Source organism: Centruroides vittatus, unplaced genomic scaffold, assembly GCF_030686945.1.
Source record: "Centruroides vittatus isolate TY-2023 unplaced genomic scaffold, ASM3068694v2 contig_4, whole genome shotgun sequence".
In the NCBI taxonomy this organism is placed as follows: domain Eukaryota; kingdom Metazoa; phylum Arthropoda; class Arachnida; order Scorpiones; family Buthidae; genus Centruroides; species Centruroides vittatus.
Genome location: NW_027122214.1, coordinates 3002616 through 3030285, shown reverse-complemented (window position 1 = coordinate 3030285; position 27670 = coordinate 3002616). Strand labels below are relative to the sequence as shown.

General features: G+C 35.4%; 1 protein-coding gene across 1 annotated transcript; it reads right to left on the bottom strand.

Annotated features, from left to right (window-relative positions):
- Positions 1-16251: 16251 nt before the first annotated feature.
- Positions 16252-25817, bottom strand: LOC136976338 (inositol 2-dehydrogenase-like). Its single transcript, XM_067271585.1, has 9 exons — positions 25777-25817; positions 25602-25686; positions 25214-25534; positions 25073-25143; positions 21472-21580; positions 18200-18324; positions 17894-18117; positions 17214-17379; positions 16252-17148 (listed from the first exon to the last, which is right to left on the bottom strand). The coding sequence occupies exons 1-9, from the start codon at positions 25790-25792 to the stop codon at positions 17036-17038; spliced, it is 1230 nt and encodes a 409-aa protein (XP_067127686.1). The 5' UTR covers positions 25793-25817; the 3' UTR covers positions 16252-17035.
- Between the last annotated feature and the right edge of the window lie 1853 nt (positions 25818-27670).

The following is a 27670-nucleotide window of genomic DNA, read 5'->3' as shown; positions in this document are numbered from 1 at the left end:
AAACGCTTAAAACCAGTATAATTGTCCTATTAATAATTAATGTCCACGTTGACAAAAAAATATATAATAAGGAAATAAAGGACAGTAAGGCAATAATAAGCATCACTTCAAGTTGTGCTGTGCGCCCCTGGGCCGACGCTCTCCACATCACCTTCATCAGAAGTTTAAACGATCGACTGGACTATTGAACTGTTGCACGGACTGGTCCACCCTTTAGATTGGCCTTACGCCGAATTAACAAAGTTGTTGTAAGCACCTTTTTTATATTTATTAAACGGTTTTAAATAGTAAACCTGTCTCGATGAGTTTTTCTGCGCCCACCCGACCGTTTTGACCGCTCGACTGTCGTAACATCTTTCCACCAAATCGGCTAACCTCACACTTGTTATAACCACATCTTTTTCAAGGAGGTTGCTCCCGTCGAAAGACAAAAATATCTATTTTTCTACAGAAATATTACTAGTATATTATATATACATTATTTTTATACAGACTTTCATCTATAGATAAAACTTAGCTAAAAGTAATAAATTATTGAGACAGCAAAATGTTATATTGCATTATGTTATTACGCAAACTCTGCAAAGATATTTATCTTATATAATTGTTTAAAATTTTAATACTCTCTTAAAAATTTATTAAGTAAACAACAAAATTTTTATATATATTTACATATGTATCTTCCTTTTTTCATGATGTGTTATTCTTCAGCAACTTACAAGACATCGAAAACGGCGTTTACGGCTCCATACTATTATCTGTATTAAATGCTTAATTTTGGGTAGCCAATTTAAACGTTGGCTATCTGAAATTAAGCGTTCAATACAGATATTATAAGACACTTTTTAATGTAGAATTTGTATATTTACTGTTCATATTTTGTCTCTGTTTTTTTTTTTTTGTATTTTATAGTGTACTTAAAAATGAAATAAAAAATAAATAAATAAGCAAACACACTAACTATTTAGACATATTCATTTAGTCTATAAAGAATAACAGAGGGGGAAAAAAAGGAATTAAAATAAATATGAATGAGAACAACAGTAACAACAGAATTTCTCAAATAGTTGTTGTCTAATATTTACAGCACTTTGATTTGCAGAATGTCTATTTCGTTCATTGCTGTCGTCATCACCATTTCCATAACGGAAAATTTTTTAATAGGTATATATTAAATAATATACAAATATTGTGTAAAAGGCACATGCCATCATTATTTTTCCTGATCTTTCTGGAACATACTATAATCCTCCAGCTGCCTTCAAGTCAAGGCATCGAAATCTAATAATTAAAAATACAGTCAAACCTGTTTTTATGCGGGGGATAGGGACCGCATTAAAAAAGACGCATTAAAAAAATTGCACGAAACTTCACGAATGGCTGTAAAAAATAGTTTTCGCAACACAATTTAAAAAAATATTTTTTTATGCGGTCAACAGGGACCGCATAAAAAAAGTCTCACATAGAAAATAACTCAAAACCGTACGAAATAGAATTTATTGACAGCAGATGTCAGCACTTGACTGCATCGTCTGGTCTATCGTCTGTTTTACATATTTTTGTCCAGGTGGTGTTTTGTTGACTTAAAAAGTAAATTATTTCATTTTTCGCATATTCATGCAATAATATTACTATAATAAGTGCATTTATGCTATAATAAGTTTATTTAGCTATAATAAGTCAACGTGAGACATGACGAATCGCACGAGACTAGTCGCCAACTATACCGCACAAATAAAAAATCGCACAAAAAAACCGCATAAATTAAAAATTCGCATTAAAAAAATCGCACAAATAAAAATCGCACATAAAAAGAGCGCATAAAAACAGGTTTGACTGTAATAATTTCAATATTCAATTTTGTAAAACCAGTAAATTGTTAGTGAGAAAAATGTAAGAATTTCTCATTCCTCTGCTTTAAAACACCAAAAGATATTTCGATTGTATTTCTGACTTTTCTATGAGCTTTATTATAATTGAATTCAGCTGCTGATGATGACTTAGAGATACTTCTTACATACGGGTGTAAGAAGCTATAGCTCTAGTGGATAAGTACTGTCTCCTGTAAACATAATTTACAGAATAGTATTTACTTTTAGATACCAAATTAATAAGAAAATAATATCGTTCGATTTTTGTGTTTTACTTTAGAATTCTATGATTCCGAAATACTTAAAACGTGGTCGTGTAACTTCAACGCCAATCTCCATGAGTTCTTCAAGATTGGGAACGGACACAGTACCTGTTCAGGTCTGAAAGCAGACGATCCCTAACTCATAATTTACAATTGTACCAAGCACGACATCATCACACTTCAATGCATCACTGTAACTTACAGTAACCTGGACAATCAATTTACAAACACTTAATAGTAACATCGTCGTCCACAACATGTTCTTGTATTTTATAAAGAAACTCGAAAATTTTAAATCATTCCATGCTTTAGGATCGGACGCCCTTGGACTTTGGTGTCGTATCCGTTCTTCCCATCTTCCTTTATTTAAAGACATTGTATATGAACATTCTAGCATGATACTGTTTGTCTTGATTATACTGGTCCTCTGAATCTCTATTATTGTTTTTCTTCTTTTCTTGTACACCGTTGAACGAATTCTCTTCGTGCTAACCCTCTTCTCTAATACAACCAGTCGCATTCCTTGTATAATTTATCATGGTTTATTACCACGCATAATCATTGTTTCACATGGAAATATAATATTCCTTGTAATGATCAGCTCTTGAATGAGCGATTCTGTGACACTTTTCGAATACCGCATTTTAAGCGTTTGACGTTCGTGTATCGTGTACTTAGTACCACGATCATGTAACGTTTAACGAATGTATGCCTAGTCGTGTGTCAGAAGTTAAGATCGAACACCACGTACAATGCACTTCGACCATTACTTAAGAGTTAGTATTGCGAACGTATGCCATGAGGTCCGTACCACGTCCACGTACCATGAACTGCGTACCACGACCACGTACCATGTGCTAGTCACAAAGTATACAAGATACAGAGTGCCAGTACTACGTACCACGTCCACGTACCATGAAATACGTACCACGACCACGTACCATGCTCTACGCATCACGCCGAATACCACTTTTTAAGCGTTTTAAGTCTGCGTACCGTGTACTTAGTACCACGATCATGTAACGTTTAACGAATGTATGCCTAGTTGTGTGTCAGAAGTTAAGATCGAACACCACGTACAATGCACTTCGACCATTACTTAAGAGTTAGTATTGCGAACGTATGCCATGAGGTCCGTACCACGTCCACGCACCATGAACTGCGTACCACGACCACGTACCATGTGCTAGTCACAAAGTATACAAGATACAGAGTGCCAGTACTACGTACCACGTCCACGTACCATGAAATACGTACCACGACCACGTACCATGCTCTACGCATCACGCCGAATACCACTTTTTAAGCGTTTTAAGTCTGCGTACCGTGTACTTAGTACCACGATCATGTAACGTTTAACGAATGTATGCCTAGTTGTGTGTCAGAAGTTAAGATCGAACACCACGTACAATGCACTTCGACCATTACTTAAGAGTTAGTATTGCGAACGTATGCCATGAGGTCCGTACCACGTCCACGCACCATGAACTGCGTACCACGACCACGTACCATGTGCTAGTCACAAAGTATACAAGATACAGAGTGCCAGTACTACGTACCACGTCCACGTACCATGAAATACGTACCACGACCACGTACCATGCTCTACGCATCACGCCGAATACCACTTTTTAAGCGTTTTAAGTCTGCGTACCGTGTACTTAGTACCACGATCATGTAACGTTTAACGAATGTATGCCTAGTTGTGTGTCAGAAGTTAAGATCGAACACCACGTACAATGCACTTCGACCATTACTTAAGAGTTAGTATTGCGAACGTATGCCATGAGGTCCGTACCACGTCCACGCACCATGAACTGCGTACCACGACCACGTACCATGCTCTACCCACCACGCCCAAATGCCACTTTTTAAGCATTTCAAGTCTGCGTACCGTGTACTTAGTACTTCGATCATTGAAGAAATTGAAATTTAATAAATAAAGTAACGGGTTTATAACGTTACTAAATTAAAAAAAAACACACATTAACGATAGTCGATCTTTAAATATTTAAAATAAATCAATTACAGAAACGTGACTGCAAATAATGAAATCGATTATTTTTTTTTATATGTGAATATGGCACGAGCAATTTATACGAGGTCGGCCATATTGTCAACGTGAATGCGAGTGTTTGTCAACAAGTGATCAAATGCATGGTCCTACCTTGTCCGAGTGAAGAGAATGATTGAAGTTTGGAATGATTTTAAGAGTCTGAGACATCGATGTCACGATAATTATTCCCTTTCTATCCCTAACACCAGCCTCAAAACATCGCTGCTTGCGCGAACGACGTCTTCATTCTTATTAGGGCCAACTCTCGAACGAAGCTGGAGTTAAGAGACAACAAGATTTTCAGCAACATTGAACACTGGGGCTTTCGGCATAAATTACACTTCAAGCCCAGCAAGACGCAGGACATTATATTTACCGAACCTGGCAAAAAACACCTTTATAGGAGAGTCCCAATAATTAAAATGGGAGGAAACACAATAAAAATTAAAAAATCACTTAAATATCTTGGAATTCTGTTGGATCATAAGCTTCTCTGGACAAACCATATCGAGTATATCTTTAACACGACAGGAAGAATATTTCAAAACCTGGCTCGCTTTGCAAAGAATACATGGGGTTTGAACTCGAAAGCCATGGCCACCATCTATGACATGGTGTATATACCAATTATCACATATGCTTGCAATGCATGGGCAACAGCTATTAACAAATCACACATCTCAAGAAAGCTAATATCATCGCAAAGGAGGGCACTTCTATACATTGCCAAAGGCTACAGGACTTGCCTGCAAGTCATCAGAAAAAAAACCCCTATCAACCTCCTCATAGAGAACTATGCAGAGATCTGGAATATTCTCAGAGGAGATAGCATTAACATAGCCGACAACTTTTTCCAAGCAAGAGATATAGAGAAACCTGTAGATTACAGCGATACCATCAGCCCCTACCATCTACTAACAATTACAATTAACTCCAACGACTATACAGAAATAAGTATTTTTACTGACGGCTCCAAACAAGACACCGGCGTGGGAAACAGCTTTGTGGCCTACCAAAATAATGTTGAAATTCACAAGAACAGTTACAGGCTACACCGTAGCTGCTCTGCCTTTCAGGCTGAGCTATTAACCATTCTTAGGGCCTCGCAATGGAGCAACAGCAAATTCAGCAACACTCGACTCTATTTTTACTGACTGTGCCTCGGTTTTACATCTTTTGCAAAACTCAACATATCACCCGCTCGCAAACTACATTATCAAAGAAACCATGACTACCTCCAATATTATCAACTTTAATTGGATCAAGGCTCACATTGGCACGGTAGGAAATGAAAGAGCAGATGAGCTTGCAAAGTCTGCAGCTTGGAACACAGACCTGCAGCTTGCTTATTCCAAAATTTCAGTAAGGCACATCAAAGCTAATCTAAAACAGGAACTTATTAAGAAATGGCAAACTGATTGGATGGATAACCATAATCAAATAACATTTAAGTTTACACCTGTTATTGACGATTACTTACACAATGACTGGATGCACATCAACCACTATATCACTCAATTCTTGACCGGTCACGGAAAGTTTTATTCCTACCTCTATCGCTTTAAACTGCATCATTCAAACTCGTGCCCCACTTGCAGCGTCCCTGATGGAAGTGAGCATTACATCTTTAACTGCGTTGGACTAGAGAGAGAGAGACTCTTCCTAAAAACATCAGTAGAAGAAAATGGAGACATCTGGCAAGAGGGACACAAGAACCTCCCTAAGTAACCCTCTTGTATTTGAAAACATAAGGGTCGTTTGAATCGTTCTTGTATATTGTCAGGAGTAAAGATGAATAGCAATAGGAAAAGCAAAGTTTTTGAATTGAATTCCAGATTGAAATTCCAAAATCACACGGGAGCCCGATATAAGTTTTAATACATTCCCACGTGAAAACGGATGATTATTCGGAAATCAGAATTCGTAGAAATTTATCAGTTTAATCGATGTAGAATGGATTCGACTGTTAAGAATTGGCAAAAAAAGGTTCCTGATTGTCCAACTTTACGTGAACAAATTATGTTGTCGATTTTACAAGATTTTTCCTTAAAGTTTAAAATGCCAGTAATTTTTGCGGGACAGTGTATGTATTTACGTGCATTTGACATTTTATTTGTGAACGAAAAGAAATTAAATTGTAGTCATAAATCTAATTTTTTTCATATTGATCTTTAAAGTCACACCTCGTCTTATATGAGAGTAAATACGGTATTCAGCCATCTTTGGAAATTCCTCTCATTACTTAACAAAAGAGCTATATCGTCCACATATCTGTTGCAGTTTATATTTCTACATCCAATTTTAATTCCTTACCATCTAGATTTGTTTAGTTTGTCTAAATCATATTTAAAAAAGTTAAACACTATATTATATCAATAGAAACATTGATCCTTTAACCATTTAGAGAGCTTAAAATGGTACAAGTTTTGTTTTGATATTCAAAAGTTGATAAAATTTGACGGCGCAAATAGATGGAAAAATATATCGCAGATGAATAGTGTCTTTGTTTTCTTTCTAAATAACTAAAGCTATGAATAAAGATTAAATCTATCGAAAATAACCGAAAATATTCCGGGAACAGCGCGAAAACGTCCGAAAAATAGCGCTAAAACATCCGAGAAGCGTCGTCGTGACGTCACAAGTATAAATAAAACGTATAAAAGTATAAATATTATTTTATTTATATTACAAATACAAGAAATAAATCAATAAAAACAAACTTTTTATACAGGATAATTATACATTTAGACTAGGTTCCGATTGTATATCGGCCTATATCTGGATCGGTATCAATGTCCGAATCCGATCTTAATAAGAAACTATCATCCATCTAATGCGGTATGACGTCACGTGCGTCACGTGAGTCTCCTTTGGCTATTTTCTGGGATACCCAAACTTCGGTATTCCGGCCTCCTTGGGTAAATATATTAAAAACTAGGCTTACCAATCTTCACTTCTTATCATCTCAGCCGTAGATCTATTATATAATAATCGAAACATAAAAATATAAAACTTTTTACTATGTTAAATCAATATTTTACTGTAATATTTCAAGTCCGAAACGATTTCATTATAAATATAAATATAATAAATAATAAACCGGTATAGGCCTAATAAAAATAATAAACCGTTTCGAATATTATAAATATTCGAAACGGTAACTGGCGCCGCCATCTTGAAATTTACCAATCATTAATTTGAAAAGTTATTTTCTAATCTTCGGATGAAATAATTTATCAATTTCTAAAAATCTTTCATTAATATAATAAAATTTAATTAAATCCATCGTAAATATTAATAAAATTTAATAATAAAGCATTAATAACTTACTTAAATGGTAATTTGAAATTGGAATTTAGAATCCCGATTTTTCAAATTTCTTTTCGGAACTTCTTAATGTTTAATTGTGTTATAAATACATAAATTTAACCTTTTATTTTCATTTTTATCTTCTACTTATCAGCGTTTAAGTAAATTTGTCGAAGATAATTGAATACATCCGAAAAAGACTCTCCGAAGCTTGCGAATCCAACAAATTCGTCAACAATAGACTAATTAACATTGTCGTCTGACGTCACAATCGATGACGTTTTACCAACGTGACGTCATATGCAAAATATAATTTTATTTATTAATTTATAAGCCCGGATTATAAATACAAAATAAATCAGTAAAGAAAAATAGTCGAGTTCAAGTCTTTTCGGAGTTCGTTATTAAACCATGTGTCTCGGTTTAGGATGGGAGCAGTGTAAGAAAATACCACAAAACACAAGTGAGGGGGAATTTGGGTAGGGGAAAAACTACGGGATTATAATTATTTTAATAAAGTAAGTAACTTGAGAAAAATTAAATTAACAGCATTTAATATTTTGCGCCGGTGATTTTTTAGAATATCGAGTGTAATTGAGCAAAGAACATGCATTAAATTCTGTTTTCGAAACGGAATAATTGCTATGAAAACGCTGGAAGTGTTGCCAAAACACTTTGGTGACGCAAGTCTACGAAACAAGAGTTTTCCAGTGGTAAAAGATGTTGGAGGAAGGCAGAGAATGCATCAAAGACGAACCAGGCTCTGGTATACCATCCACTTCAACTAATGAACGTGTCGCTTGAGTCAAGGATTTGGTACTCGATAATCGTCGTTTAACAATTAGGAACATTATTGAACGTGTTGCAGTATCGTTTGGACCTTGTCGAGCAATTTTAATGGGATTCGGATATACTTAACGCAGAAAAAGTACACGACGAAATCGGAATTCGGATAGCTCGCGTTAGATCCTACCGGAAATTGCTAGAACGTTCCAACTGTATTTGCAGTAGAGACGACCGACCCGAAACGAAGAAACTCTCTTACGTGTAATTTGTATTTGTACGACAGTAAATTAAAGACACGCCGCACGTAGCCATAAGGAAAAGGCACTCGAGCCCAAGTCTTAACAAGTGTTTCGTTCTAGAGCAATTTACCCTAACGTGTACTGTACGTCACATAACGCATTTAAAAGGGTTTCGTGCAAAGAAATTGCGAACGAGTCGACCAAAACACAAGACAAAGTACGAAGAAGCGAAACTCGTCATTCGGGACACGAACGTTTAAGTGGCACAAAACATTGGCAGAGGGTTACGTAAGTGTGGAAGATCGACTGCACTCAGAAAAGACCACCTTGTGGGAAGAGACAAAGAGTCTAAGGAAAAGAATTCTTTGTGTCCAGCCTGTCTAGATAACTGTTAAGTGTATTAGTACTGTATTAGATGTGTTTGCAGACAATTTAATTCTATTGAAAAGCGTTGTAACTAATACATAAATTGCATGGAGAAGTCGGAGGTCAAAGGGCGAAATTTTTGACCTGTCGAAGGAACATCCCATGCTTCAGAATACGGTCTCCGTCCATCAATGTTACCAGGGTGTATTTTAGTTAAAATTCGTATTTAAAGTTAGTATTAAATAATTTTTAATTGAATTTCTATAAATAATCTTTATTCTTTGACCGCGTTTATAAAATATAAATGAATTAGTTACGAAGATGAGCAAATATTTAATCCGTTTGCAGCGCTTCGGTCGCTTTCCAATGTGGCCGCTGGTTTAAAAGTCGTTTCGGGTTGGTAATTCACGAGATTTAAACGCAAATATGCAAAGTCCGAGCCGGCCGATGTCGTCTCCGAAAGTTGGACTAAACGAAACGAAAATAAAATCTTACAGCTAGCTAAATTCTAATTAAAATCTTACCTGGTGTAATGTCGGCGTCCAAAAGTCTTCTTAAAACCACGTTTGAGTAGCAAAGAACACTGAAAAAAGGCAAAAAAACACAGCGAAAACGGGAGCTAAGAGCGCACACGTCCGTTCAGCAAGCGAAAAACGTGCAAAGTGACGCAAAATCGTGTTGCAACAATAGAAAGCGCCTAACGAATTCGAATGCGATTGACGTAATGGATTTTTTTTAATTTTAAGGCTAAATATCTGCATTTTTTACGTTTCTATCCCCCGAATGACGACGGATTAGGATCGAGAGACTCCCTACCACCCTCCGCCTTCCGTTTCCATTTTCCACAAGGGGTTAGAAGCAAGCTTTTCTATAATCGAACGTCATCTTTACCTCGCCACCCCCAAAACTACAACAAATCATTCCTCTCGTTCGTCCAGTATTCTCCGATTGACCGACAGCGCAATCTTTACTAAATTTCGTAATATTTCGTTTATCCGACGCCATTTTAAAAGCGGTTACCTGACCTCATCGGACCTTGGTTATATGAAATATGCGCGTTATAGTTTAGTTACGTAAACGTTAATTAAAGTGACTTATATATTAAATATACGAACTTTATGAGTTTACCTGCCACAAAGAAAATATCGTGTAAGCATTCTACACCAAGGAATCAAAATATTTTAGTTGTTCTTGTACGGAAATGGAGAAAAATGATGGGCCTACTGCTCGAAACGAACGCTTTCATTTTCTTTTTATAGTGAAAAAACCCGGCAACGAGTTGCGCAACTTTCTCGGCTGTTGTGAGATTTTATTTAGAAAATAACTTTTGTGTTTTTAACTACGATATAATAAATACAATCGTGTGTGGCGCCATCTGTTATGTGATTTTGTTATAAAAATAATTTCTGATCTTTCTACCCCGTTTATTAATATTTTATAAAGTTCAGGAAATTTCTTAAGAGATAAATTCAATAAATATATACTTTTCTACATGGATCCATAAATAATGGCTTTTTATTTTTTCAAAGCCACTTACATTTATGGTTGTGGATTAATTTAATAAAACATTTTATTTTTAATTTTAATTATATAAATTATGTAACTGTTAATTAGAAAAAATAACTGACTAAAAGGTCAAAGAAGCAATAGCATATTTGCATAGTAAGTCGTATTCTGTTTTATTTAGTCAATGTGCTGTACTGTCGGAGAATTTGTACAACGTTGGTCAGGTAATGTCATGGAATTTAAAACAAAAATTTGAGTAGGAACCCTGTATATAGTTAATCCTGCCCCTTTAATTATCTTAATGCCAATGAATACAGCGAGAATTAATAATTTATTTATTTAACTTAAGTAAAAATAAACTAATTTTTTAAATAAAATTTTAACGAATTTCGGAAAAAGCGTATTTTTAATCAGATATTTAGTTAAAGTGTGGAATTAATTGTAAACAATGAAAGAATCTAACTTACTTGGTGGACCAAGTATTTAACGTTAGTACGAAGAATGAAGTTTATCGGTGAAACAACCGCTGAAACCTCACTCAGTTATCCAAAAATTAGATCGTAACCTGTATGTTTCGAGTGTCAATGTTGGAGTGAACATGCCTTTACTCTAGTTAAAATCAAAGTATTAATGGGAGATTTTAGTATCTATTAATTAATAATGTCAATATAAATCTATCTAGGTGCGGATCATTTTGTATCGAATTAATTAATGTTTATAAAACAACAAAATCGAATGCACTACTTCGGAATACGACAGTTTCCAATCACTTCGATACAGTTGTGGCTCACGGTCGTTCCTAACTCCATTTTTATCGAGATAGTGTCATTCTTTTACACAATAAAAAAGCATTTATATAATTCTAACAAAGCGATAAAGTTCGATATTTCGCAGGAAAACTTATTTATATTCCATTCGCGAGTTATTGTAACGTCGAGAAAAACGAACGAGAAACGGGTCGACGATCCTATCGGAGATATTCCCCCATTCGCTGGAATTGCGCAAATCTCCATCTTCTGTATGCCGATTATCGCTGTAAATTCGACCTTTGAATTGATTAGGAAAAATTTTTTTCTCGTATTTATTCAGACGTGGACTATTATATGGTGATCGCCACGATACTTTTTCCAAGAAATTAAATTTATGCCGGATAATAAAAGTAATTTAAGCAACTTTTAAGGCCGACGATGACTTTTTCGGTTAGCGCGGCTCCTATGGGTGGTGTAAAAATGTGACGCTTTTTCTATGGAAAACGGTTTCGGTAAACTCTTCCGAAAACGGAAACAAATGGCATTGAAAAGTTTGGCTTTTAATGAAATCCCCGATCGGCCTTCAGAAGACTACAAATATCCTCTACCAACTCTTTAATAAATATGTTTAATTAAATACGGTATATTGTTATTGTTGTTGTTTTGCTGTAGATAAGCGGCTTTTGCATGTTTTCATGTTACATATTTTAATGCTAATTGATTTCTTTTAAACTACGTATTTTACTTTTCTGGCTGTTATATACGACAGAGTGAAAGTGTGACGATCTGTCGACTTATCTTATTTAAACTACAAAACCGAGATTAAATAAATAATAAGTGAAATTGATGGCCATTTAGATGTTAATGAATTTAAATAATTATCCCCCTCGAAATTTTTAACATAAACATAAAAATAATAAAAAATAAAACTTTATTGATTTAGCCCAAAATGAAAGAGTTGAATGTTCTGTTGTTGAAAGACTTGATAAAACTTTAAAAAACAAACTTTGAAAGTATTTCATAGTAATATTGAAAAATGGATTGACGTAGACCTACTAGATAAGTAAAAATTATAACAATCCTTACCACAGATCAATTCAAGTGACATTAGTAGAAAAGAATAAAGAATATAACGAAACAACAGTTTTTAAAAAACTAATTTAAAACTAAACTGATTTCTAAAGCTGAATTTAAAATCGGCAACAAAGTAAATGTAAGTCTACATTCAATAGAGGTTATCTTTCGACCTCTATTAATGAAATATTTATAATTCCATCTGTAATAGATAACGATCCGATAATATATAAAATAAAAGTTTTACAAGGTTAGGAAATAAAGGAAGAGTTTTACGAACAGGAGTCTGTTCTTGATACCTTCTCTTAAACTATGAAATTCTCCTATCTTAAAAACACATTTTTTAAAGTTATCAATTGTTGGTAAAAGATTTAAAATTGTTTTTTGTTATTTTCAGATCACACTTGAAAAATTCTTTATAAACTGTACGTTAGGTGTAGTGTTTGTGGATTGAATTTTCTAAAAGGTAATGAAATTCTGACTTAACAAAAAAGTTAATCTAATCTCGTATTGTTTATATTTGATAATCGTTGAGAAAGATTTGATATATATTCAATTTTATAAATATTTTCTTTTTTATATTGTTTTTTGTTGTTATAACATAAACAGCACCGACTTTAGTTTTAAGTAATTTGATCTGATGGGGTATATAAAGGGAAAAATTCTGATTCATTTATTAAGTAATAAACTTTTTATCTAAATCAACAGAGAGCAAAACTTCAACAAAGTGAAGAAAATTGAATATTTTTATTTAGACCGTGTTCATTTCGTAGTATTTTCAAGTATTGTCAAAAGAAAAATGTTAAATAAAAAGAAAGTCTGTGTATGTGGTGCAAAGCAGAGGCGGTCTATATATATAGGCGGAAAAGGTAATTTCTAGTACCTCGTGCCTTTCGGGAGTCTCGCAAATTTGATAGCATTAAACCATCAAATTGATAATTATTGAAAATATGATTGTGCCAGTATGTGTTGCATCTGCAGAATAAGCATTTTAAAAGTTAAAATTGATTACCTTCGATTGGGTCAAGAGAGATTTTCTTCACTTTCGCTTTTGTCCATCGAAAGAGATATTGCTGCAGAACCGCACTTTTTATCTGTGATGAATTCGGCGTTGCTAAAAGCAATTCCATACATGATATTCTATACACTTATTGAATTTTCCAATTTATTATAAATCTATTGTACTATACACTTTTTATTACATTACCGTGTTTACTATTTGTTTCTATATTTAAAATGTTTATATTATTGTAGAAATAATAATCCTCCTTCTACTGCCATCGCTCTTTAAATTGGACTGAAAAATGAATTTTGTCATGATCTCGCACATAATATGTCCGCTTCTGATAAAAGGTGTATTGTCGCTCGTTAAAGAAGACTTTGAAGAAATTCTCTTCATAATGCTGATTTGAAAATAGTCGCTCGGCGCTAAATCGGGGCGATACGCTGGGTGTTTAAGGTGGTGAAGACTTCCACCTTTCGGACTTCCACCCAGCTTGGAACTTTTTAATGTGCGAAGACTTCCACCTCTTTCCTGAACTAAACACGTGGCTAGCAGGGCAGAAGTTTGAGACTAATGACGATTTCAAAACAACGTTAAGGCCCATCTCAAGTCACTGGCGGCAACATTCTATGAAGAGGGGTTTGCAAAGCTCGCTCGTTTTGTGAAGTTTTACTTTTTTATCATAACACTATTGTTAAATACAATAGTCGTCGCGACGGGCACGAAAATATACTGTAAAGGCGATGGCTGTAAAGACTATACTGTAAAGACGGAAATATACTGTAAAGGCCGTTGGTTAAGAGAATAGCCACCGCTCAGTAGAATCAGGAATCGAATACGCCGTGCGTATTCGATCCCTGATTCTACTGAGCGGTGGTTCTATGGATAACTGGGTCAAAAAAACCCCTAAATTTTTTGGGGGTTAACCCCATGCCTCACCACCAGGCTGCTCCATTGTGGGCATGTCGAACCCATAATGGGCTTGGGAAAAGGCTCTCTTAGTGCCTGTAGAGCAGGAAGAGTTGAAAGAATCATTTTGCTGTATAAGCTGTAACCACGTGAAACTTTTAATTGGCTAAAATTGCCCAAAAATACTGACATCGTCAGTTAAATTTGCCTATGTTTTGTTGAAACTTTCTGAGGAAAATAATGTATATATTCTGGTAGATAACCGATGGAAACGTTGACGTTAATCCATATTATTTAGTACACTATGTAAGTACCTCGGGCTAGAGAAAGGCCGAGACACGTATGAGAAATTTGTTGTTGAAAAACTAATTTTGCTACGAAGAAAGTCATTAGGGAAGAGTAATAAAAGTATAAATAAAATATTACATAATTTGCAGTGGCGTAGCGAGGGGGTGCAAGGAGGCGTATCATGCACCGGGAGCCACTCGCAGAGGGGCGCCCAAATGGTCTCCAAAACAAATTATATGAGTTTCTGGAGAGGGGAGGGGGAGAGGGGAGGGGAAGAGGGGGCGCCAATAAAATGTCGTGCCCCGGGCGCCAGTTATGTTCGCTACGCCACTGTACTTTGAGGACTTATTTTTTATATTTCATTTTTATAGTCCTCAAAGTATGGTAACACTCGCATTTTGATAGTTTTGGATAAATATGTAACATCAACTACCAATTATAAGGAATGAATAAAGTAAAATATTCCCTTATTACAGAGTTCCAGTGATTAATGACTGGCGTTTTGAAAATTCAAATTTTGGCCAGCTTTTTCTTAACTGTAATCCACTATGCAACGATAAAATCGCGTAAGTTTCAATTCAATTTCAATTGACTTCTTAAAGGTTTGCAAGTTGTCAATGATTTATATATCTATAAGACAGTTTTCGTGCTTTCTGGAACCACCTCCATTATATCATATAAGATCTATATATATGGTCCCTGCCAAGATGACACCGGTATTGTCCTCGATTCTTAACCGATAGTCTTCTGTGATAATATTTGAAAAAATATTGTCATAGAAGCATGTCGTGACAATATTTCTCGCTCTTCCGTCCGTAGCATTTTCTTAAGCGTCGTTCGCGTGCCAGGTAATAACAGGAGTTAATAAGGCAACACAAAGGCGATTTTTCAAGAGTATGTCTGTCTCCCAAGAGGACGTTTGTATGGAAAACAGGTCCCCTATTTAAGTATTAGATACGTAAGAGCCTGAAAACTTCATGGTGCCACTCGTTGCAGGGACACGAACCCACAATCAACTGCCAGTGTTCAGAGATTTTATCCAGTTGGCAATCGTGGCCTGATTATGGCGGGAAATAATTAGTGGTCATTCCTTATTGAATGTAATTGGACAGATATCTCGTTCACTCATTAAAAAAATAAATAGAAAAGTAGGAAAAAATAGTGATATGGCTTCTGTGTTTTGATTAACAAACGGAAGACGCATCGACCATTTTTTCCCCCTATATTTCTATTTATTTATTAATGAGCAAACGAGAAATCTGTGCAATGACGTTGACTAGATCGTAAGAACTTTTGAAATAAGCGCCAAAAAATTCATTTAATTCTGTTTTTTCACTCTGTCTCTGGCGATCTTCGTTTCGTTTTCACACTTTTTTTGTCGTTTGTTTAGGCCAGAAATCGCCAAAGTGGTCGATATCGACCCCCAGGGGTCGATAGAACATTATTGGGGGTCGATGAAAAGACCAAAACTTACAAATTTTGAACCGAATATAGCTAATCCTGCAAAGGATCGTCAAGGATTATCCGTCTCATTGATTGTCAGTTACAAAAATTATTATAAACATATATACAATAAATGTAAGAAATGTATTAAAATAGTAAGAGCTTTTTTTATTTTTAACACCAACTTTTTGGTGGGAGTCAATGTGGGGTTTATAAAAGTTGTAGGGGGTCGACGATAAAAAAAAGTTTGGCGACCCCTGGTTTAGGCTATCGTCAAAGTGAAGAAATAGACTCCAGCTCGCTGCTTCCCTTCTCGTTCCGATCGAAAAGGGAGGCGCGTCGAAAGCAGAGATACCGAAAAGGTTGAAAATAAGAGAAAGACCGTGAAATCATGTCAAACTGTAAAAATAGTATTTATTATAGAATATTTCATACAAACATTACAAAAATAGCTTCTTCTTGTGACGAAAAGGGATGCCTCCCCACCATTTTTGCCGGAAAATCCGAAGGTCAGCTGGTGCAGACGCTGGACTGGAGAAAACAGTCTAACGCGCGCAATATACTGCCTGTCTTTTCTCCTTTCATTCCTCGATCGACTGTTTAATCGAAGTATAGGGACGGGTGGATGGTTGAGACGGTTAAGGCGTCAGCCTATCGTTCTGAAGGACTCGGAATCAAATCCAGATAAGCAGCGATCCAAGAAATTTCCATCATCGGTCTGTCCCGGACACGGTCCCTCACCGTCCGCGGTTGCACCCATTGTAAGTTTGGCCAAATCCATGATGGAAATGGAGAAAGACCTCCTTAATTGTCCACCAGATGGAGTTTTAAAAAGCCTAAATATAAATAAGAGAAAATGTACTTTTTCGTCGCTTCCAGTCATCCCTCTCCTCTTTCTGTGCCTGGTTTCGTGCATGTCGCGCATAATTCGGTCAGCTCCAGAGCGTCTTGCCCAAGTATGTTTTCCTTTGTCACCATAAAAGTATTGTCAGAAAGGTCCCCCTCTTCTATCCGCGAAATTTCTTTTCATAATCGAAGGCAAAACGTAGTAGGCCTAATCACTGCCAAGGGTCACTGGTCAGGACGATAATGCACATTTCTAGTATGAAGCATTTTTATTTATCAAGCGTTAAATTCTGCAGCGGTAAAAGGAACGTTGTCGGAGAAAGTTCTTTAGTGCCAGTTCAGTTCGACTATTTTTCCTGTCTTGGCGGATTCTTCGCAAGCCGAGGCAATCTTGGAAACGGCCAGTGTTCTTTTGCCACTGACTCTCAATTCACAGATACCTGAAAGGAGGAGAAATAGAGTTAGTGTGAAAGAAAGGAGAAAGGTAACAGATGGAAAGGCTTACCTTGCATGACATCGGCCAGGTGCTCCATCTCGTTAAAGTAGGCTTCCTGGTACCGAGAGGCGAAGGAATAGAAGATGGGCACCGAAGTGGACCCATTGGCCGAGTAGTTCGTTATCGGAGTCGGTCGCAAGTCTCCGGAATTAAACATTCCTTTAGGTCCAAACACCTGAAATACGTTTTCCGTTAGTCTGGATGGAATTCGAACCTGGATCCTCCGTGGCAGTAGCGGGGGTTCCACTACGCGGACGTGAATTGATTGTCAACTTAAAACTATCTCGTTCCCAAATTTGGTGGTCTGATTTTACAAATATTTCCTTATTTTTCCGCTTCGGCCGATTAAGGTGGTGTTTTAATCAACAGGATGGAAAATAAGATGATGTCTTTCTGCGCACCCGAAAGTGGCTTTTTTCTTTTTTGCAGTATAAGAAAGACCCGGGCTATCCAAAAATGGATTATTATTTACGGTACAGTGCCAATTTTATCTTTAATATTTTAACCCTATTCACATGGATTCCTAAGTATCTAACCACTGTGTTAGAAATGGCCCAACCTAGATAATCATAGATAGCCAAAAAACCCGATTCTTTCCGCTATTTGGCATCCGTAGTGGGATCAATGTTTTCGTGCCGAATATTGTTTCGCATGTCACTAAAGGTTCGTTATGGATAGTAGAGACTCACCTCTAATCTCTGGTCGTATCCGTAACACGAAAACCTACTGAGGTCGATGCAAGCAATGGCACCGCTCTCAAACTTCATCATGATTCCGACTGTGTCGTAATCGCCCATCTCTTTGATTTCGGGAATAAAGGCGTGTGCCTGGACAATGACCGAGGTAGGAAACTCTTCCAGTATCCAACAGATGATGTCAATGTCGTGTACCGCGCAATCATGAAAAATCCCTCCTGGAAAGAGAAAAAACGTTCCTGTCAGCCTTGGGTTTCCTTGAGGATCCATGGAAAAGCAAGAATCTTGAGTTGGTCTTACCGGAAGTCTTCAGATAACTGACGGACGGTAGAGGAGAGTCTCTGCTGCACGTTTTGATGACTTGTATCTGACCCAGCTCCTTCTTGGCATGTTCTTTGATATATTTAAATCCCGAATCGAATTCCCTGCCATTGGAAAGAAATTCACCGATTATTCCATTATTCCGCCCCTACGTTTTAAGAAGTAATCGACAACCGATTTTTAATTCCCTAACTCTTCTCGCTGCATTATTGTCGATTTATTTTTTATAGGAAATAGCATGTGGTGGCCTGTAAATTTATAATGAATAATTGGATATGTATCGAACCAAGCGGACGTTATCATCCAATTACGCTCCAAAATCTTTCAGTACTCAAATTGAAAATAATTAATAAAAATTGTTAATAGAAAAAGGTATTCGAATAAATGTCTGAAATTGGCTTAAACTCGAATTATGCACGATAAAGTGCAACGAACGAAGAATCTAGTGTTTACTCTTAAAAACATCTTTCGGAAATAAGAGCAGTCCTGGACTTTCAGAAAACTTGTCTTTCGTAAATAATACTTTGATACACCTAATTCACTATTTTTACACCAGGTTTGGACTTTCGTATATTAATTTGGTCAACCAAAAAAAAAAAAAAACAATAAAACTTCCAGCCATCGTGTAAATTCGCTTTGGCTTGGGTAACACAGAAATCATTCGCGGAAATTACTTTTATTTTCTATTTAATTGATTATTTTAATGTTTTAAATAATGCTTTATGCATTATAACCTATTTACTACAATAAACTAAAACATTCCTATTTAAACTACAGATTTTATAACTTTTTATTTTAAATATCTTGTTTATGTTGTACAGTGGTTGAGATCATGGATAGAATGCCTTTTTTAGATCTCAGGGAACACTATACTCCTTTTATACTCAACTTTCGAACACATTTAGGAATGCATTACGTCCGAAAGTCAGTGATTGCCTGAATTGCGTCATACTACAGACAGGAATGTCGAGAGCTTGTATGAGGCTCGGAGTAGAGCCAGTCACTTCATGAATGCATAAAATGCATTCCATTTGATGCACAAATGAAGTGCATCAAATGTTTCTTTAAGCAGTCTTAAAGATTTTATTATCTGTTATTAAAAGTAACATCAATTTTATAGGGGTAGGAATCACTATGGATCCCTAATTTTTTCCAGCCCGTATTAAAATCCCACTCAGTTCCCAGAGTCTAAATGGTCGAGGCAGTAGGCTTACGTCCTAACCGACTGGACCTTTTAAACTCTGGGATGTTACTGAGGGACACCTACGAAGGCCAGGTATGCCAATATTTTTCATTTTCGAGAGGATTAAGGGAACACGAAATACTATCGGATCACAGACTGTCTCTCAGTATTTAGAGGCCTAAAACTGCCGAATGGAGGAGGCCAAGGTCTACCTACAGATTTTATTTCTGGCTAGAAATCACTTCGTTCCGAAAAAAAACTTTCGAAATAAATCCATGTCATTCGGATTTTCTTTTTCTTTTTTTTTCTTTTTTTTTTTTTTTTTTTTAATAAGGCAACGCGACACGAGGGAAATCTCGGGGAGTACCTCCCAGGGAAAATTTTCTATGCGAAACTGACCCTTGCCTAGGTGTTAGGCTGTGAAGAAAACATAGAAAACTTTACGCGAACTATCCTACTAAAACTCACTTGCAGCAAGGTTTACTAACTCTCAGTGGTTTTTATCCACTAGACCAAATGTTTCCAACCTATGGCCGTGGCCCGAAGCATATTTATTCGACCGGCGTAGCACGTTTTCACCTACACGTTTTATCAACATCCAAACTAGTTCAAAGTATATAAATTTTTGAAACGTCAACTGAAATTAGTAGGCTTTGCTGCAAGCAAATTTTGTAAAAACCTACTTTAAAAATGGAGTTTGTTAAATTTTTATAAATCTCTGCCAGAAGAGAATTTCAAAAAGTTTAAGAGGTTTGTACGAAAAATATTTCAATATTTTTGCTTTCTATGTATTTCTGCGATAAACCTTTTCGAGAATGAAACGTATAGAATAAAAATATCGAATATCGCTGTACGACAAATATCTAAAGGAGATTTTAATATTGAGTGTTACAGTTTTGATAACATTTTTTCGAAAAAGCAATTACAAATTTTACATTATTTTATGTCTGTTGTCATTCAGATATATATATATATATATATATATATATATATATATATCTGAATGACAACAGACATAAAATAATTCGACTACATCTTTCGTACCTGGTCCCAGATTTATCGTTTATAGCTCAAAACATGACCCTTCTGAGAAAAAACTTGGAGACCTCTGTATAGATCACCAATGGGAATATCGGTTTGGTTCGTGTTTACAAGTGACGCGAATTTTGAATTAAGATTTAAACTTATTTCGCCTTTTCTTTCTTCGCCTATCTTCCGGTAATTATAAATTTTTGAAAATAGCTTTGTAAACTTTCACAGAAGAAAGAAGTCTTTGATTTAGCGTTGGTCGAAAATTTGACAAGTCAAAGTAAACTCGACTTTTCACATCATTAATAACTAAAAAAGATCCAGCAATGAGTTGCGTAAATTTCCTGGCTGTTATAAGAGCTTGTTTCAAAATAACTTTTACATCATTAATCAAAATAAATAAAATTGTATGTAGCGCCATCTGTTATAAGATTTTATTATAAAAAAATCTTTTTATATTTTTATTATAAAATAGCAAAACGCTTAATTTTGAGAGCAGAAATGAGTTTTATATATAAAAAAAAAAAAAAAATGTAAATGGTAACAACCAGTAAAATATTCATTAAGTCCGACCCTGATGGCGATATGACACACGATCCCTTTTATCTCCTCACCCCGTCGACCTTTAACCACCAAAATTTAATAGCATTCATGCCCCTTATAAACAAGCTATCGTGCCAAATTCCGTTTCTTAATCTCTACCCATCCTGAGATATTAAACGAACAAATATGAACACGTAAGGAATATATATATATATTTTCCTCTGCTTTTTGACATTTTTGGGTTCAGGAGATCTCAAAACAAGAAAATTTGCAAAACACCCGGAGGGTCAAATTTGACACGATTCCAATACTTTCTCTTTTTATGTGTACATAACAGTTGAGAAAGTAACAACAGAACTATCGATTAATTTCAGGAAGTAACTAACTTAAAGGAAAACTATAAGTTATTTTCTTCCTGTGAGTGGTCACGTGGTTAATTTTAACAAGACAACGCTTTAGATTGACATTTTAAAGAATATTAAGAAAGAGTACTTACCTATTGAAGGCGCAGAACAGAGGTTTCTTGATCTTTTCCGCCAGTTCGTAGCAGCGTTTGATGCCCTCGTAGGTAGGGGCGATAGGCTTCTCGCAGAAAACCGCTTTTCCTGGAAGAGAAAGTAATTTAACTCAGGTTAAACATTTCCTCCCGTAAAAGCAATGGAAACAGAAGAAAATTTGCACAAAACTATTCTTTTTCATCAAAGTAGGTAAGATTTTGGCGCCAGAAGACGACCTTTCCAATCGTTTTTCAGATAAGGGGCCGTCCATAAATTACGTAAGAGCGATTTCGGCCATTCTAGACCCACACCCACCCCTGTGTAAGAAACTGATTATTATCATTAATCAACATCATAATAATCATTTTTATATTAATTTTAATTTTCACAAAAGGACGCAAAAAACTTCGACAGATCGACGAGCTAGTGCAGGTGTAAACAGAAACTTCATACAAAATAAAACAAGAGAAAATAAAAACCACATTCTCTTGCCATATTGGTTACATCTTGGCTAAGGCCAAGAAAATAAACTACATCTGCTAAAACGTGCTAGGTGCACCGGGGAACTAAATCATAAAGCTTATAAAACTATATATAATGGGGCAATACAACCAATGCTACTTTACGCGGCCTCTAGCTGGAATCACGTAACTAGTAAAAATTGAGTAGCAAGTAAATTACTCTCTCTTCAAAGACAGTTTGCCATCAGAATTTCAAAGTGCTGCAGAACTGTTTCTACTAACGCCTCTCTGATTCTAGCAGAGCTCCTTCCTTTGCCACTATGTATTGTAGAAAAGGTTCTGAACTACTACATCAGAACTACAAACATCAAAGCTCAACAACAGTCTACTCCTGTCTACGGCTGTTCAAATGCTACCATATTGCAATTACCCTATCTCCGATTATCACCCTGTAAAACAAGGTTATCCTCAGGGTACATTCCTCCATGGATAACCATGCATGGAGGAATAATATCTACCCATAATATCTACACAGATGGGTCCAAAAGCCCCCTTCATCTCTGCTCAAGTATCTGTATCTTCCTCCAAACTGACATATTTTGCCCAAAATATGTTAGAAGATATCCCCACATATCAAGCTGAAGAAGATGCTGTCTACCAAGCTGTTCAGTGGGTCACTTCACTACCAAACAACACTACCACTCTGTCTATCAACATTTACAGTAATTCTTAGTCCGTCCTAAAATTTCTAATAAATACCAATTTCAATAGCAATAAAATCACATATATCCAGCAACATATTAAAAATCTTGTAAATAAGATAACTGTTTGATACTTTTACATCCTGTAAAAGTATCAAACAGTCATACATCCTACTTTTACATCCTGTTTAATACTTTTTACAATTATGTTAAAAAATATGGAAGATAAGATTATTCTAATTTCTAATTTCTTGTTTTACATTTTAGTTTTCACTAAAAATCGAATACTAATTTTATGTTTACTTTATATCATGTATTTTGGTTTATGTATTCTTAGTGTTATATACCCATAGGAATGGTGCACTTATTCAAATAAAAAAAAACAACGAGAAACCCCTACACGGCCTTTCTCCCATGATAAAAAATGTATAGAGAGTGAGTCTGCTAGCGTTATTATTCTATCACGTCACATCTGATGGCCTCGGTACAACGAGCGTTCTTAATAGAAACCGCCAAATTCAAAACTCCACCATTCAACGAGATCAAAAAATAAAAACAAGAATATTACGTAAGACGAGATCTATTACCCCTAACCCTGAGTAAGATATCGTAAGAAATCCTTGACCCCCACCCACCCCAAAATACCTTACGTAATTTATGGACGGCCTCTAACTCAGTAGATTACAAAAAGGATCATTCAAATATGATGTCACCAATTTTAATTTCTTTTTCACTATCTACTACCTCTAGACACCAATTTCTCACCAATTTTTAGTCACACCCCGTGCTTATGTCGCCCTTGATCTGTCACCCAATATTAAAATCAAGCATTTCTGTAAAACAGTACATTAATATATTCTTATTCCTTGCCGAGGAGAAGCTAATTATAAAAACAGACCAATAAAAAACTGAAAATCCACTGATTTACCACAAGAGAATTTGATGACATTGTATTAACTAACTCCTAGACTGAAGATAATACATTATTTACCAGTATAACTTTCAGCAGTATCTTTATCTATGATCTATATCTATAAAGGTTAAATTCTTATCATTATATTTTCATATCAAAAGTTATACTACAGTAGAACGCTTCCAACAAAGCATGTTTAGTACAAGTGTACTAAAAAAAATACGTACTAATATCTCTAATAAATACAGTATCTACTAAAGTGCAACTATTTAAATTAGCAAGAACTTGCAGTATAATCATTAATCAAAATACTTCTGCGTAATAATTTTGGTAAAAAATTATTTCAAATAGGAAAATTTCTGAGAATCTTTTGAACATCGTCATTCTATTAACATTCCCACACGTCCTGTCACAATCTGTCACACAATTTTTATAAAAGCCCCAAAGCGCGAAACAAAGGGGGAAAAAACGACGGAATAACAATAAACTTAAGAGATCGAATTTCGTAATATTCCCAACAACGTACAAATTTATTTTTTGACTTTTTCACAGGAAAGAGGTCGGAAGTAGACGGAAACTAAGTGGGTTCGAAGCGCTGTTCGGATCAGGATTCCTGGCCGCAGAGAACTAGTCGCCATTTTTTACATCATATATATTAATTAAATAAATAAGGCAACGGAATTTCCACTTTTAGAGAGTATGAAACGGATTCGAGCAAGTCATTCTAAATACCAGAACTTTACTATCTCATCTGAAGTAATCTCGTTCGAAGACGGAAAGACAAATGGCCGTTTTCAAGAAATTTTCTAATGTTAAAAAGGAGAATTGAAAATCCCACCGAAGGAAGAATTTGAGGTGATTTTCAATCGGTAAAACCGGTATGAATCGCCCTCAGATAACTTATCTGCGAATTTTGGACGTGGGCTGTCGGCCTTTAATTTGTTCCCTTTTCACTTAACCGAATATTAGACGGACGACGAAAGATGGGAGAAAAAATGCGCCCAAATTCCTATGCTGGTGAAACGTAAAAACGCTCCATTTTATCTTCTCCGAAGTCTTGCTCTATACGTACGCTGGGTCAATTTCCTTGGTCATTCTGGCACCTCGCTCTTACCGAATTTCGTCGAATATTCTCGATTGGAAACGAGACGAGACAATAGTCTTGAAACCGACGTAAGTTAAGTTAAGTGAAACTTGGAAGGAAATGGCCGAGAGATGTCTGTCTTATCTGGTCCACCAGTGGCCAAGTTGTTAAGCCACCGAACATTGGTAGTTGGTACCTGACCAATAAGCTGCATGGCGTTTTCCTTTTTTTAAAAGTGTTACCTAAGTAAAGGTCAATTTCCATTAGAAAATCTCCCGGAAAGCAATCTCTTCGACATATCGCTTTTATGTTGTGTTGCCTTATCCCATCAAATCAAACTAAGCCAAACCGTCTTATCACGAAGAGGGACAAGACACCGTTCGGGAATCCGACTAACGATAACGATATTTATTAACATTATCCAACGAAAAATTGGCTTACCGGCGTTCAGTGATCGCAACACCAGTTCTTCGTGTGTCCGAGTGGGAGTGCACACAACCACGCAGTCGACGCTATCAAAAAAGCAAGATTAATTAAGGAGGAAAATCCTTCCGAGTCGGGACAATTTTGCGGAATCCTTACTTGGGATCTTGGAAAATCTTGTCGACATTTTCCATGCAGGTCACCATAGACTCTGAACAGAGGTTCCACCTGTGTTGGACGAAGTTGCAGCGCTCTTGGCACGGATCCATGCAGTACAGTAGCTTCATGCGGGGATTCTTTACCACGTTCTCTAGATGGATGACTCCGATCCGTCCCAGACCGAAGATGGCCATTCCGACCCGTTTGTTGTTATAGTACTTGATCTCGTTTTTCAGATAGACCGGAGACTTAATGCCTAGATCGTTGAAGTGAAACTTGGAATCCTTCCTAATCTTCCATCCCTTCAGCTCTTGGTTATACCTGAGAAAGACTGGCCATGTCAGACTCCGAGTGGTGCTTTCGCGAGGAAAGAGAAAAGGAAACTTACCTGAGATATTTTTGGTCGGTTGCGTATACCGCTTCGGCCATCTTGTTATCCCAGCAGAAAGGGTTGAGATCTTTAGGCGTTTCGTCTGCAAAGAAACAGGAACACTTTAGAACTAGGAGCCGTAGCAACAATCTTTGAAGAATGCTACGGGTCCGAAAGAAAGGCGGCTACTTACGAAGTTTCGTCTCCATTTCGCCGGTCCTTGTAGCGAGCGAGTTTTCCGATGATCATCCTCTCTCGCCTATAAATGGATCCGGAGGATGATAAGATCTGCCGGGCGACGCACTTCCCCTTTCGATAAACGTCCAGCATTTTACGTCACGGCTCGCGCGTCACAAGTGGCCGGCCGGCCGGTCTATTTTCTAGATTAACCATCTTTCGGTGGGAGAACGAAGAAGCGAATATGGAAGGGTAAACGGTCAGTCGAAAAAAGAAATACGCGAGTAGTAGTGGTTTGGGCCATACTGATCACAAAATTAATTTCATGAGACATACTGACCACAAATTTAAATTAATTATTAAATGTTTTTATAAATTTGAATTAAATTAATTTTATTTTAACAATATTTGATCACAAAATTAATTTTCTAATTACAAATTTGAATTAAATTCATTTTATTTCGGCAATAATGTAAAGTTTCTGTATTAATTATTAAATGAATAAAAATTTATTGACTGAGTTAAAATGATTCAATTTTTGCAGGCTGGTAATTAAATTTCTTTTTAAAATATATCAACCAGATGTATACTTACAATTCATCGTGTTGAAACTTCTAATGAAAAATTACTTTTTATTTTTACTTAAATTTAGAAATATCGCGGTTGAGAATATTTGCTATACTAATATTTCAGTAAATTTCAAACATGACAATTTGAAATAATATTTTATTATTAGAAAATAAGTTGCACCGGTAATTTTTAAAATAAAAATTTGTCGTGTAAATTAAAACACAACAATTTCAAATAATGTTATAAGAAAAAGACAAAGTTTAATATATTCTTTCTAATTATTAATTTGCAATAATAAATTTTACAATTTGTTCTAATACAAAAATAGTTCAATATAATAATTATTTAAATTATATTTCTTACTTATTTATTAAATACCTATACAATGTATAGGTATTTAATAAATTTTGAAAATATCTGTTTTTGTTTAATTAAGAATTGTTCGTAAGATAGAATATTGCGAAAAGAACATTTCTTTTTAAAATGTTTGTGGTAATAACAATTTTTTAAAATATTATCCAATCTTAGACATTCAAGAAGTTCGATGTCTAAATAATTGTAGTTCCATTAAAAAAATAAAAATTTCTATCTGTCCATTTTTTGTCAATTTTTGAGGATTTAGGTACCCCCCAACTTTTCAATGTCAAATGATGGAATTTTTATGTACACTACATTATTGCTTCGGTTAAGTTTAAAAAATTAAATTCAATATTTCCTCCTTGTAATAAATTATATTGTACTTTTTATATAAGTTAAATAAAATTTCATATACCTTACTATGACATTCCAAAATTATGATTTTTATACGATAAATACATCTCTTGCAAGAAATTTCCAAATTTAACAGATTTTTTATCTCGTGGTGATAAATTATCAAAAGTAATGAATTGATTAACAGTAGTAAAATTTCCTGATTGCGAGGGCAAGTACATTTATACATTAGTAGAATACAAATTATTAAAAAATTTAACAGAACAATGGTTGTAACGGTTGTTTTATAATCAATTACATTTTAGTTTTACTTCGATGTATTTAACAATAAGTTAAATTACAATTCACTTTTTATATTAAAATAATAGTAATACAACGGTATATATATATATATATATATATTTAATAAGCATTATTTTTTCCGATTTAATTTGATAAAGAAATGTAATGAATTTATTACAAAAATCTACCTTCCCAAAATTGTTTGTATGTCTTGTTACAAACCCAGTTTGTCTACATGAGGTGTTGTTTGGAAGATTTTCATCTCGAAGTCAAGGATAACTCGTACATCACTGTTTAATGTTTTTATGTCTAACAGTCAATAAGTTGAAATGCTTCAAAATCTATCG